The sequence below is a fragment of the Nyctereutes procyonoides genome, unplaced genomic scaffold, assembly GCF_905146905.1.
Source record: "Nyctereutes procyonoides isolate TBG_1078 unplaced genomic scaffold, NYPRO_anot_genome, whole genome shotgun sequence".
Taxonomy (NCBI): domain Eukaryota; kingdom Metazoa; phylum Chordata; class Mammalia; order Carnivora; family Canidae; genus Nyctereutes; species Nyctereutes procyonoides.
The window spans coordinates 8,401,881-8,416,803 of record NW_026575042.1 but is presented as its reverse complement, the minus strand read 5'-3'; the positions used below and the strand labels follow the sequence as shown (position 1 = coordinate 8,416,803).

Sequence of the window (14,923 nt, the reverse complement as noted above, 5' to 3'; positions counted from 1 at the left end):
TGGACCAAAATGACATGCCATGAAGAACCCACCATTTTTAATCCACGGAAAACACTAAGAAAAGTTTTACAAGGGGGAAATGACCCAATTTTGTAATTTAAGTAGTTAGTAGGGGACACTGACAGAATAAAGATAGAAATTCACCATGATCTAAGTGACATTCCAACAGGTGTGCTTGCCTCGGAAATGGTCCCCAGTTGTGTTTTAATCAAATTGGGTACTGGTTTCAGCCAGCTCTGAGCAGAGTTCTCGCAACCAAAAGCAGCTACACCAGAAATGTCTAGAGAATCACATTAGACCAATGAAGAGGAAACCTCACATGGCAGTCTTTCAACTGGCAGCCATCCTAGAGACTTCGGTGGCTGTCCTGTGCTGAAGAAAGATCACGTTGTATAAGGACAGAAACAAAGAGAAGGCATCAAGTTTTTGGGTCTTATTACCATTCTGACCAATGTACTAACTTCTAGCCAAAAGGCAATCTTTCTCCTCCCCATAGAGTAGCCACAGGCTAGAGGATTGCAGCCTCAGTAATGAATGTGAAAGCGTTCCAATAAGACAATACTCCTTGAGGGACACCTGGGTGGCTCAGCGGTTGAGCATCTGCCTTCAGCCCAGGGCGTGATCCTGGAGACCCGGGATCGAGTCCCACGTCAGGCTCCCTGCATGGAGCCTGCTTCTCTCTGTGCCTGTGTCTCTGCCTCTCTCTCTGTTTCTCATGAATAAATAAATAAAATATTAAAAAAAAAAAGACAATACTCCTTGAAAAGCCCCTGAAATGAAACTAAAGGGAGAGCAAGAAGAGGTATTCACTGGGTTTGCACAAGGTTCAGAATCCAGATGAGAAGCTTCGAGCTGCACACTGGGTACCAAAATGATATAATTTGGAGTTTGGGTCCAAGAGCAAGTGGCCAAGAAAGAATTCTTGAGACGTTTTCAGTGCAAACAAAGGTGATTTTATTAAAGCACAGCAAGAGGACCTGTGGGCAGAAAAGGCTGAGGTCTAAGCATGAGGAATGACTGATTACATAGGGTTTCTTATCCAATGGAAGAATATGTGACGTTACGGCTCCAGGAAATTGAGTCTATAGGTTTATATATAAACTATATAACTATAGTTACATGACTATTCTCCAGATTGTGCTTTTCTTGTAAAAACTGTGATCTTTTATCAGGTGACCATTTGCTTTTTCCTTCCTTCATTCTTGGGCAGTCCTGAGGGCCTGAGCAATGTCACAAATATCCCACTTTCATCTTTGGGGGAGGGGAGATGTGGAGTGTCAGTTTGTCTTTTGCCCTCTGCTTGCCCTTTATTGTCTCATTAGCCCCACCCAAGCCTGGCCCAGCCACTAGAAGGAACTACAACCTTCTCCTCATCCACAGCCTTATCTCTCACTGGCCTGGATAGATGTACACCGCAGCTTCAATTTTCTCTCCTTCTACTGCCACATCCTTGGAAAGGCTGTAAAGCATCTGCTCTGTTCTGAGCTTATCTGTTTTGAGAGCAGGGGGAGCCCAGATTGAGAAGAGCAGAGGAGCCATACTCTCACAAGACTGTCAGAGAACAAGTAAAGCCCAAGATATACCTAAGATCCTACCCCAGAACAGGGCTTGGGAGTATGCTGGGGTGGGGAAGTTGATGAGAAGCAACGAGAAGAGAGAAGCCCACCCGGATGCCTAGGGACTAAGCAGCCAGCGGCTGGCATGGGGACCAGGCCAGGGTGTGCTGCCTCTATCTGTGAGGCGGGGCTTTTGGGCAGGCCCCAGGCTTTTCCAGGGGGTGTTCAGGTAGCTCGCTACTGCTGCTACTCCAGCTCCAGAGACACAATCAGAAGTACGTACTGCTCACAAAAGTCACCCCTGGGCTGGAAGTGCTTTCTGAGGCCTCTGTTTCCTTTTCTGAAGGTGCTGACTCTGGAGGCCTAGAGGGAACAGGAGGCCATCACTGCCTGACCAGGAATTGAGCCCATGGCAGTATCCCTCACCACCCCTCCCCAGAGGAGGGGGATCTGGCCCCAAGCTTGTCAGATGTCTGTGACTCCTCAGGGCCCCATATTGGCTTCCAGGCAACAATAGACACCATGAGGTAGAGGCCTGGGCTTCAGAAAAAACAAGTAGCTCACCGTGGGTGGGGCCCCTGGTCCAAGTCGCTGATGGTGTCCTTCAGGGGCTGGCCACGTGTCTCTGGCAGCAGAGCACAGAGTAAGCCTGCCCCAATGGGGAGGCTGCCATAGATGACCATAGGGAGGGCCGCCTGGTACTCGCCCAGCAGGATCACAAGAGGGGTAAGGATCCCTCCAATCCTTGAGAAGATGCCCATCAGCCCCATGCCCGTCTGCCTGGAGGAAGGTCAGTATAAGCTGAGCAGATCCAGCCAAGACTCCAGGCCACAGCTCCACCCCAGCTCTACCTTGGGAGAGCCCAGGCTCTCATTATGTCCCCACAGGCTCCCCAGGCTCACCCAGCCCAGTCAGCCTCTGTTCTCTGCTTCTGCACACTAACTGCTCATAGTCCAGCTGGGTGCCATGCTTCTTCCACCTCTAGGCTTTTCTGTTTGCTGCCTTTCTGCTCACCCACCAAGTCTCAAGCAAAAGTCTGTACCTCCCGACTATCCCCTCAGCTCCCCACCTGAGTGGTCCTCTTCTCAACCATTTATTCTTAGACTTCCTCCATATTTCAGTCTTGACAAAGCCAGGGCATGACCTACTCCTATATCTGTCCTCCACTGCCTAGGATGACATGGGGATTATATCGCTAGCTGCCCTGGACCCCACAAGCACTGCTGCCCCTGAGCCAGCCTCATAAGCTATCTATGGGATAGTAGTGAGGGCAGAGGCGGGATGGCCAAAATCAGGGTGTTGGGGCAGAGGAGCAGGAGCTGCCCAGCAGCCCTTACCGGATGATGGTGGGGAAGAGCTCAGCAGAGTACACGTAGGAGATGGTAAATCCAGAGGCCGTGGCAAATTTGCCCACCACGGCCAGCACGGTGACCACCACAGGCAGATCTAGTGGAGGATGCTGGTCAGCCAAGTGCAGTAGACAGTCCCCTACCCTGGGTCCCACCCCTGCCCTGCCCTCCCAAACCCCCCTGCTGCACCCAGACCCCAGGGCAGCCCTCACTCTTGGAAGGAATGCTATGGGCTTCTGGTAGCTTGCAGGGAGGTGGTTTGAGGGGTGAGGGTGTGGGAGAGCCAGGCCTGGTACCTGCTGGGACAAAGATGATGGCAATACACATGAGGCCACCCAGAACAAGACTGAGCATCTGACTCCACTTGCGGCCCAACCATTGCATCATGAAGATGCTGGAGTAGCGGGCGGGCACTTCAACTGCTCCGAAGATTAGCTGCGTCAGGTAGATATCCAGGCCAAAGTCACCGACTTGGAGGCTCAAGCCATAGTATCCCAGGCTGTCCACAAACCTACAAAGGGTCCAGGAATCCCTGTCACTGCTGGGTGATGAGATACCATCGCTCTCAGGGAGAGCCTGCCAGAGAGGGAGTCACACAGCCCATTCCTGACAGTCACCATGCCCCAGCTCCTGACACACCAGAGACACATGCAGGAGCCTCAGGGAGGGGCATAGACCCTGGTGTACTCACCAGACATAGCAGAGGATTAGGGTCATCTTCCAGAGCTGGGGGTGTCTGAACAGATCCAAGGCATTCCCCGAGGGGCCTGTCTTCTCTGCAACCAGCTGGGGGGAAGATGCACAGTGAGGGGCCAGGCAGAAATCTGTGCAGGCCAGATTCAGGGGCAGGGCTGAGTTCGGCCTGTAAGAAGTACCTGGCTCAGGAGCTCTGGAGAGAGTTTCCGCTTGTTGACAGAGGCCACCTTCTGGATCACTTGTCTCGCCTCCTCTACCCTCCCCCGGGTCAGAAGCCACCGTGCTGATTCTGGCAGAGCCCTGCGTGTTGGAATGGCTGTGACGTTGGAGCCCCTTACTCCCCCAGAGGTGGTCCCAGCTGTTTCAGGGCACACTGAACCCCATACCCCTTGTGCTTTGGAGTGTGCTGTGAGGTGAACATTAGTGTTGCACTCCAACCTCAGCACAGCTAGCCGGGGAGTGGCTTGCTCCTGGGAACTACCTCCTTACCAGAAGTAGAAGAAGAGCAGCAAGACAGGTGCAGCGCCAGCCATTTGGAAATGCCTCCAGTTTCGGATGCCATAGGCGAGTCCTGCCAGTGCCATCTCACCAATGGAGAAGGCGCACTGGGCCAGGACCACGGATTGAGTCCTCCACGAGGGCCCCACCCACTCTGTAACTGTGTAAACAGATAGGCTGAGACTGGGCCAGCCCCTGCCCACCCCCTCCCTGTCACACCCTAGATTCCCCCCTGGCAGCATGGGCCTCAGTCTCACTTGTGCATGGCCAGGTATGGGGGGGCAGGTACCTAACAAGCCTCCCCAAACATGGCCAGCTCAGACCCCAAGGCTTTGCCTCATGCCTCATGGCTCAAGGCTTCAGGACCTAGACACTCACGTAGGGTCACGTTGCTGAAGGTATACCCAGCGACAGCAGTGGCCACAGCAAAACGCAGGACCATGTAGAGCTCGAAGCTGGGCACAAAGGCTGTGCTCAGACCGAAGATGGCAAAGAGGAACAGCTGCACCAGGATAGTGGCCCTGCGGCCAATCCTAGAGTAACAAAGCAGGTTCATGAGGGAATCTCTTTGAGGAGAAGGAGGTAGGGGAGACCCAGCCCCACCCTGGGCTCTCTGTCTGACAGAGGACATATGGCCCTGCCCTGGGAGCTCTATTTGAGGGAGAGGGGAACAGGGGCTCATCCTGGACACCAGGGAGGATCATGGGGGGTGGGAGTGGGGTAACCGTGCCAGGAACCTAGGAGCATGATAGGTCAGGGCTGAGCTGGTCAATGTTCTTACCAGTCACAGAGAGGCCCAAAGATTAGAGACCCAGCGAGGAGCCCGGCCATGTACACGGACTGTGAGGTCTCCTTCAGGTGCTTCCGATCACAAACCAGGTTGAACTGAGGCAGACACAGGCAGATATGAACCAGGGGCTGCTGACGGCAAGTCCTACTTACAAACCTCTCAGGGAAGATGCTTGTGGTTCCCAAACTGTGTGCAAAGTCACCCCCAGGACACCAGAATAAATTCATGGGGCACAGAACAACACTTAACATTTTAAAGGGAAATATAGCAATACTCAACATCTGTCTGATATTACAAGAGCTACCAACTAAGGACAGTTTTGTTTCAACATGAGATCATGCTACATTCCTTTCAGCAATGTCATATCTATGTGAAGCTGTATTTTTGGCAGCTGTATTGACAAAAGAAGCAAGCACCATGTGGAGTGGAAAATGTTCAAGGATGGAGAAGTTACGTAGCTCCCAATAGGTACATATATCCTATTAGTAGGAGATGTATTTATTTAAAAATAAAAATATTCTCTTTCAGTTTATGTGTATTATTTTTTTAAACAGCTAGTGAGTTTTTAGAACATAATTACTTAAGTTTTTTGGATCTAATTAGTTCATACATAAAACTGTTAGGTTTGTCTTTTGGGCTGAAGATGCCATGGTGAATTACTGATACAGGATACAAAGTTTGGAACTTCTGACATACCACTAATTGCTACTTCCTGACAAATGGGGCCTCTTCCCGACAGCCAGAGCACCCCTTGGACCTGCTTGGGCCTCTTCAAATTTTCTCATCTGGCTGCAAAATCTCCATGAAACTCTCATCATTCACAGGTGGGTGAGAATCCCAAGGAGCCCTCACACACTACTGGCAGAAGGAGATGGGGACAGAGGAACACACACATGGGTGCAAGTGCGTGAGGGCCCTCACTCTCATGCACACTCAGAAGTGGGGCAACCCACCTGGAGACTCACAGAGAGAACCTACCCCGTGGCCTGAGAAATTGAGTGGAGCAAATACGCATGTTCGTATAACTCTGTACACACCTATTGCAGGTGTACACATAGGAAGCACATGTGACTGACCCCCACCTCCGCTGATCTGCAGGCCCCTGGGGGAGTTCTGGGCCCTCTGCACACAGCTCAGCTCCATGCTTCAATGTCTGTGGGGGGAGCAGACACGTGAGTTCTCCTCCACAGCTCATGGAGATAGCTTCACGATGACTAATGCCTTTTGAGGGCTCACTCTGTGTTGGGTAGTCTGCTAAATGCTTCACATGTGTTATCTAATTCTGACAATGATCCTTGATTTATTAGTGTACCCTCCTGAGGGAGAAGAAGTTATGCACATTATCATAGGTCTCACTGCTGGATGGCATTCCTTTTGTTCCAGAGAAGGACTGAAACAGAGTGAAAGCTAAGAGAATGGGGTGCCTGAGTGGCTCAGTTGGTTAAGCATCTGCCTTTGGCTCAGGTCATGATCTCAGGGTCCTGGGATTGAGTTCCACATCAGGCTCCCTGCTCAGTGGGGAGACTGCTTCTCCCTCTACCCTTTTCCCCTCCTTGTGCTCTCTCTCTCTCAAATAAATGAATAAAATCTAAAAAAATAATAATAATAAAAAGAAAGCTAAGAGGCAGCCCGGGTGGTGCAGCGGTTTAGCGCCGCCTGCAGCCTGGGGTGTGATCCTGGAGACCTGGGATCGAATCCCACGTCAGGCTCCCGCATGGAGCCTGCTTCTCCCTCTGCCTGTGTCTCTGCCTCTCTCTCTCTCTCTCTCTGTGTGTGTGTGTCTCATGAATAAATAAATAAAATCTTTAAAAAAAAGAAAGCTAAGAGAATATTTGCTGATGAATCAGTAAATGAACTAATACAACTAGCCAACTATCATCAGTCAAAATAACTTTTAGCAAGAAATTAATCAGTCTAGGAGACATCATTGTGCTCATACTTCTGTCTCAAGAACAACTGTTAATTTTCAATAAGTGTCAAATGATTAACTGCTTGGCCCTGGGAATGAAGTGAGTCAAGACAGGGGATTTGAACTTATTCCACCCACTTCTAGTCTGTTTGGTTTTTGTGTAGCAACCACAGATTGCTTTTGGAGTTAGACACCCTTTAAAATAAATAATAAATAAAGGCCTGCTACTATCAGTCTCTGGAACCTGAACCAAGCAACTTTGTGTGATTCTGAGCCTGTTAATCCATCTGTTGGTGTCTTGGTTTCCCATGTGCAAAATGGGGAAAAATATACTACCTAGTGTTCCCCAATAGGATTAAAGGAATTAACACATGTAACATGCTTATTAGCACAGTGGCTGTCACACAGGAAGCCCTCGGTAAATGTTAGCTGAGCAGAGGGTGCACTGGCTCCGTGCTTAAGAAACTCAGAGCTGGTGGCAGACATCTCAGACACACTGGGCTGTAGTGCTCTGAAAGCCTGGGTGCCAATCCAAGGGAATCCCCCAAGGCTGGTGCCCCTATTCACTGGCCACCACTCACTACCTCCTTATAGTTTCTATACCCCTTATTTCAATAAATCCTCATTCTAACCCCATAAAAGCTCCTCATGCCCACTGTGCAGTCACAGAGAGCATGGCTTGGTGATATGCCAAGATGTGGTGATCGTGTTGCAGTTGGAACAGAGACAAGAGGCCTCCACCCTTGGGATGCTAGCCATTAACCTCCCCAGCTGCAACACCCACAGTGGATGGTTCTACCTGGGGCCTGCCACAGAGACATACAGAATCTCACCCCCATTCTTGGTACATACCCATCACATCTCCTTCCTGTTACAAAAGCTTTGGTGGCTCCCTTTGGTCTCTAGGAGAGAGCCCCAATTCCTCTGCTCTGTATCTAAGATGGTTTAAAAGTCAGCTCTTATCAGTTTCCCAACCTCTTTGTATGCCGACATTCCTTGAACATGCCAAGCACTTTCATGCATCTAGTCCTAGAGATGGCTATTCTCTCTACTTACCCTTCCTTCCCATCCTTGCCCCTTCTCTGGTCCCAGGACAGATCACAGTATTGTTATTCACTTCAAGTCTATTTCCCTCCCTATACGTGGACAAGGCTGGGAATCGTATTTTCTTTTACCAATTATGGGCACCCAGGAAATGCTGGGAGGTAGACTGAGAAGGAGAAATATACTCTGTTCTTTAAGAGCACACAGCCTATATGTCAATGTGCTCTTTTCTTATCAAATTAGACCCATTTGAAGTTCAGTTTATGAAGCTGCTGGTTATAATAAGGAAAGTTGGGATGTCAGCTCAAGGAGAGTCCCGTGGATTCGTGTTGCAGAGCCCCTCCTCATAGATGGGAAACATGTAGATCTCACACCAGGATGCCTGGGTGGCTCAGTAGTTGAGTGTCTGCCTTTGGCTCAGGGTGTGATCCCGGGGTCCTAGGATCGAGTTCCATATCGGGTTCCCCACAGGGAAACATGTAGATCTCACACCAGGATGCCTGGGTGGCTCAGTAGTTAAGTGTCTGCCTTTGGCTCAGGGTGTGATCCCGGGGTCCTAGGATCGAGTCCCATATCAGGTTCCCCACAGGGAGCCTGCTTCTCCCTCTGCCTATGTTTCTGTCTCTCTCTGTCTTGAATGAATGAATGAATGAATGAATAAGAAATAAAGAAAGAAGAAAGAAAAAAGAAAAGAAAAGAAAAAAAAAGAAAGAAAAGAAAAGAAAAGAAAAGAAAAGAAAAGAAAAGAAAAGAAAAGAAAGAAAGAAAAGAAAAGATCTCACACCAAAGTAGCCCTGGATGTGAAGTTGGAGTTATCATATGATGCAGGACATAAAGTACCAAAAGATGTACATTCTCTTGGGAACTGAGGTCCTTGGGAGGGTTAGAGCAGGAGAAGCATGGTAGGGAAGGGCAAGAGATCAACCACCTAACCCCAGTGCCAGCACGCTCTAGGTTGATGATTAGAGACAAAGAGGGGAGCCCCAAATCCTCAGATAAGAATAAGGTGCCTCCCTCCTCTGACTGCTCCCTGTACAGTTAACACTCAGGGAGCTTTGGCTGAATAAAATGCACAACAGTACTGCACAGGGTGTGAATAGGGCTAGAGCTGGCTTTGTGTAGTCTGGAAATTTGCCTGGGCTTTAAGGATGATTATTTGGCCAGGTTGGCAGAGTTTGAGCACATGTGGAAGTAGGCACCCATAGCATCTGAGGACCAGTGGAGGCTGATCCTACCATGAGGGTGATGCTGGGGACATGGAGAGGCCAATGAGGACCAGACTGGGCTCTGTTTGGAGAGCTCCTAGGCTGCCTACACCACTGTGGGGCAGAATGAGGTGGAGGGTTAGGAGGAAGACAGACAGGACATATCTTCAGGCTGCAACAGTTCTGGGGTCACATTTTAAAAAGTGAATGCCTGGGGCACTTGTTTGGCTCAGTCAGTAGGGTGCGCAACTCTTGATCTCAAGGTTGTGAGTTTGATCCCCACATTGGGTGCAGGGATTACTTAAAAGTAAAAATATCTTTTAATAAATGTGAATGCCTCAAAACTGCATGGGATACCACTTCACACCAGTCAGAATGGCTAAAATTAACAAGTCAGGAAACGACAGATATTGGCAAGGATGTGGAGAAAGGGGAAGCTTCTTACGCTGTTGGTAGGAATGCAGCCCCTCTGGAAAACAGTATGGAGGTTCCTCAAAAAGTTTAAGATAGAGGTATCCTATGACCCAGCAAATGAACTACTGGGCATTTACCCTAAAGATACAAATGTAGTGAAACGAAGGGACACCTGTACCCCAATGTTTTTAGCAGCAATGACCACAACAGCCAAATTATGGAAAGAGCCCAGATGTCCATCAACAGATAAATGGATAAAAAAGATGTGGTATATATATATACCAATGGAGTATTACTCAGCTATCAAAAAGAATGAAATCTTGCCATTTGCAGTGACGTGGATAGAACTAGAGGGTATTATATTAAGTGAAATAAGTCAGTCAAAGACAATTATCATATGATCTCACTCATATGTGGAATTTAAGAAACAAAACAAAGGATCATAGGGGATGAGAGGAAAAAATAGAACAAGATGAAATCAGAGAGGGAGACAAACCATAAGAGACTCTTGATCATAGGAAACAAACTAAGTGTTGCTGGAAGGGAGAGGGTAGGGAGATGGGGTAACTAGGTGATAGACAGTGGGGCATGTGATGTGGCATGTGATGTGATGAGCACTGGGTGTTATATAAGACTGATGAATCACTGAACTCTATCTCTGAAACCAATAATATATGTTCACTAATAGAATTTAAATAATTTTTTAATTCAAAAATAATTTTTAAAAATAATAATTAGGGATGCCTGAGTGGCTCAGCAGTTGAGCGTCTGCCTTCGGCTTAAAGCATGATCCCAGGATCCGGGATTGAGTCCCATATCAGGCTCCTTGTGGGGAGCCTGCTTCTCCCTCTGCCTGTATCTCTGCCTCTCTCTCTCTCTGTCTCTCTGTCTCTCATGAATAAATAAATAAAATCTTTAAAATAATAATAATAATTAAAACATGCGAACACATTTGGTTAAAACACTGTCCTCTGAAAGCCTCTAAAAAGTAAATACTTTTTTACTCACAGGGGGGAAAAAATGAATGTTTAATCTCTGGACTCAATTCTCATTTCCACAAAGGCTCAGTATTTGCCACCATCAAGGTGAGTTGTCCAGATCCTCCAGCAATGCCCACATCTCAGGATTCTGGACCATCTTTCTGTGCTCTTTCCTGCTCCTGTAGGGATCTGAATGGGAGCCCAACTTCCACAATCAGCTCATTAGGTTGCCCTGACCAAATCATCTCCCTACTTTGTGTCTCAGCCTCAGCTTCTGGGAAGCAGCAGGGTGGCCAGGATGCTTCCAGAGAGCCTTACTTGCTCAGTTGGCTGGAATGGGAATCTGTTTATTTGCCTAGATCCTTCCTAAGAAAATGAGTTTAGCAGAGCAAATGCTATTAACTGCAGGACAAGTCCTAGAATCAGGGGCATCCTTAGGCAGCCTAGAGGGCAGGCAGGCATAGCCCTAGAGAGAGCAGCTGGTAGGCAGGAAACCCACATCAGACAAGCCAGAGGGCAGACAAGTGAATAGGCATACAGGAGGTTAGGTAAGCAGGAAGAATGGGGCAGACTGAAAGACAAAAAGGCTAATGGAGAGACAGATGGGAACAATGGAAAGAGAGAAAGGCATAAAGACAGGAAAGCAGGAGGGGACAGGAAGAAAGGTAGGTAACTGGGCAGGCAGGCAGAGGGGAACGGACAAAAGGATGGGTAAAGATGAACGGACAAATGGACAGACAGACCAGACAGAGAATATGGATAGATGGACCAACAGCCAGAGGACAAAGACAAAAGCAGGATGATTGGCAAAAAGAAAAAAAAAGGCACACCAATGGTCAGTCATTCAGGCCTGGGTGCTTAAGGGGAGAACACAGAGGGGGCAACACAAGCAGCTGAGGGCAGAGGGTCAGACAGCACTGCTGACCAACCTCAAACAGACAGACAGGCAGAAGGGCAGCCCTACCTCATTCTGTAGGGACAGGGGCCCATGTTCAGGATACTCCCAGCCTGCCTCGCAGGGCTGCGTCTCATTGAAGCGGTGGCTGAGAATGTCCTCCAGGCTGGCATTGTCAGGAGGAGGCCGGAACATGAGGCAGGGCTCAGGACTGCCTGCAGCATCCAGGGGCACACTCAGTGTCAGCTGCTCGGCAGCACTCAGGTTCAAAGTATGGTTCTTGACCCAGGCCACTGAGCAGTAGTGGGCCTCATCCTGGATCATAAAGACTTGGGCAAACATGTAGAAAGCAGACAGGAAGTTGGGGATACTCAGCAGTATCAGCAGCCGTACTTGGAAGCGATTGAAGTCACCTATTTCGTCCAGGACCTGGACAAACTGAGCCATGTCTACTGGTCAGCCTGGGGCCACCAAACAGCTCCGCAGCTTGGCTTTGGGGCACTTGCTCCTGTGAGCAGTAATGACAGCTGTGTTAATATTTAATCCAGCCTTGCCTGGCCCAACCTGTCACACTTCAACTTCCTGGCTGTAGCCTGGGAAGGATGAAAAACTAGTCCACTCTGGTTTACAGAATCCAAGGATGCTTTATTGCTAGTATTATGGACAGAAACATTATAAGAAGTACCTTCTCAGGCCCAGCACAGGAATGAGCTTTAGCCAAATGTTAAATAGTGCATGAGCAGACCCCTCCAATAACAACATCCTAAACAAGTCACTCCTGGCTCAAATCCCTCCCATTACAATAGACTCCAAATTCTGAGAGTAGTTCCAACACTCAGAGGGACACAGAAGTCCCTTCTAGGGACTAGCCCACCTTAGACAATGGGGGTAAGTCAGGAGAACAGCAAGGACCCAGCCTGCATACTAACTTGGTCAGCACCCCATTCTGGCCTCTTGATGCTGCTGATCTTATCTTTCTCCTAGGGGTCTCTGGGATGTGGTAAGGCAGCATGAAGGCCAAGAGACCTATCAAGGGCATAAATGCCTTTCCTTCTCAGTACCAAAGACAATCCAAGAGCACCCAACAATTACCAAAGAGCCAAGAGTTACATTTTGAGCCCTACTCTAATCAAGGAAGAAACCATTAACACATTCTCATGATAAGGAACACCCAAGTTGCTGAAAGGTAGCTTCAATCACAATAGGTAATTCAGTGATAACAGAGAAACACAGGACAAAGTCTTCCTCCACCACAACCTCACCTGTGGAAGCTGGAGTCAAGGTTGGGATGGGACGCCTGGTGGCTGGTAGGTCAGGATTCTTACAGGACTGGAGAATTATAGGACCTCCGAGAGGAGGAATCTCCCAAAGATTAAAAAGCCCCCATCCTTTTTACCCTGAAAGAGGTCTACTTGGAAGACCTGGAAGAGGTAGACCAAGGGCTTGGAAAGCATCTAGTTCAGTCATGGGAGATGGGGAATGATAGGATTAAAGATGGCATTCGGGAAAAACACACATGTATGTGTGCGTGCGCACATACACACATATTTGCCTGTGTGTGCATGGGGAAGCCTTCTCATCTTTGAATTTTGAACCATTTTAAGAGAGGCTGAGCAGTACAGGTGAAGGGAATGCAAGGAATCAAGGCTGTACAGAGCAGTTCTGGATATGGCATGGCTATATATGGCCCCTGGTCATCACAGCTGCTGGCTCCTTATTAGTCAGCCAGGATGCAGAGCAGGTCAAGGCAGGGCAGACTGTGAAGGGCAGAGGCAAGGCACCATGACCCTGCAAAAGAAGAGCACCTCCCTCTCTGTCCCATCCCAAGTTCCCTACCAGTCTCACCACTGTCCCCAGCTCTATCTTTTCTTCCTTACCTAGTTTTCTTGCATGTGTTTGTCCTCAGCATGAACCTCAATTGAACTAGCAAGAAAACAGATGCTGCTAGTGCCACTGCCCAATATGGTGTTCCCCTATTGGGAAAGAACAGAGATGGAGACATAAGCCTGTCCTCAGTCCGAATCATCTTCTTACTCCAGTCAAGGAGAAGATTTTTGTTTCTTTGGCTCCAAGGGTAGCCAAGGGAGCTGGAGCTAGCAGGCAGGAAGCTTGGGTTCTGCTACTGATTCACTGTGATCCTGAGTCTGTCCCTTGTTAAATGAAAAAAAAAAAAAAGAAAATCAACTGAGTAGATTGAAAGATCTAATTGGCTTTACTCAATGATTCATGAATTGGGTAGTATCCCATCTAGCAAGTAGAAAGGAGCTCCAAGGAGCTGTACAAAGCAGAATTTTATAGGCAGAAAGGGCAGAAAACAGAAAATTTCCAGCAAAGAATGTATTGTTTCCAGTAAAGTTGCCTTCCTTTGGGGGAAGGTAGGAATCTATTAGGCAGATTACCTCACTAGTGCTGACCAGGTAATCCCAGATTGACTGGTTAAAGATCACATTCCTGGGAGAGACTGAAATTACAATGAAGTCAGGTATTAAATCTCAGTTTGCTGACGTGGGGCTTAGCACAAGTGACTCTATTTTGAGCCTACTGTTTCCTTCCTTCCTTCCTTTCTTTCTTTCTTTCTTTCTTTCTTTCTTTCTTTCTTTCTTTCTTTCTTTTTCTTTCTTTCTTTTTTTTTTAACAATTCCTCCTTTTAATCAGACTCTAAGCTTAACCAAGAGATGTGATTAAAAATGTAAGGCATTAAATGCCACTCTCAGCTACCATGCTATAGTTCTCACAGCTTTAACTTATCTTCTTTGTGACAGTAACTGGTCATGATATTTTTTGCTGAATCTCTGTAGTGTTCACAGATCATAACTTCAGGTTCACATTTTTTTAGTTCATCTTTCTCTTTGGTCCTTTTTGACAGTCCAGTCTTAGGGAGATCATTTGTTTGGTGGTTAGTGGCTGCTAACATGCATTTACTTTTGAGAGAACACAGCATGCCAAGGAGACTACTATGATTATTGTAAGCACAATAATTCCCAATGTATGGAGTACACTTCAGAGCCATGATCCCCAAGACCCAAACCAATCAAAATCAAATAAGTAAAAAAAAAGATCCTGTAGAAGGAGTCACCTTTTTAAGGCAAGTTGTTTGCTCAGTGATGTTGTATAACTGAGTTTTAACTTCCCCAGAAGTGCTAGTCTAGGTATAGCCTGTGGTGTTGGCCACAGCACAGTCACCTCATTGCTCAGCTAAAAGATAAAGGCTATCCTATTAGCAAGAACAACTTTGGCCATCAAGTCTAATGATCTTTGTTGGTAGCTATTGCTATGGAAGCAGATTCTATAATACTCTCCAGAGGTAAGGAGAGTTTCCTGATCATAGCCTCAGCTGAACCTATTCCTAACTAGGGGAAACAGGGACCTCCAAAGGAAGCATATCCTGAACAATGAAAGCCTCCAGGTAGGTCCTCACTAACTTGACAATGTAAATTCAAGGGAGTTAACCAGCGAGGTGTGTATTTGTGAACAGCTAGAGGCACTGCCTGGCTACACGCCAGCAATCTGGGCATCCCTAGGCCCATGGAGGATGATCACCACCACAAACAAAGATAAGTCCTGTTGGGCACAAACCACTCCTGCTA

General features: G+C 47.8%; 1 protein-coding gene across 1 annotated transcript; it reads right to left on the bottom strand.

The window, feature by feature from the left end:
* Positions 1-958: 958 nt before the first annotated feature.
* SLC22A13 (solute carrier family 22 member 13) lies at positions 959-13,332 on the bottom strand. The gene is made up of 11 exons (XM_055321361.1): positions 13,214-13,332; positions 11,406-11,844; positions 4,881-4,984; positions 4,478-4,632; positions 4,091-4,259; positions 3,781-3,901; positions 3,597-3,691; positions 3,202-3,416; positions 2,894-3,002; positions 2,121-2,336; positions 959-1,919 (listed from the first exon to the last, which is right to left on the bottom strand). Exons 2-11 carry the CDS (start codon positions 11,781-11,783, stop codon positions 1,826-1,828), a joined length of 1,656 nt encoding a protein of 551 aa, XP_055177336.1. The 5' UTR covers positions 11,784-11,844; positions 13,214-13,332; the 3' UTR covers positions 959-1,825.
* Between the last annotated feature and the right edge of the window lie 1,591 nt (positions 13,333-14,923).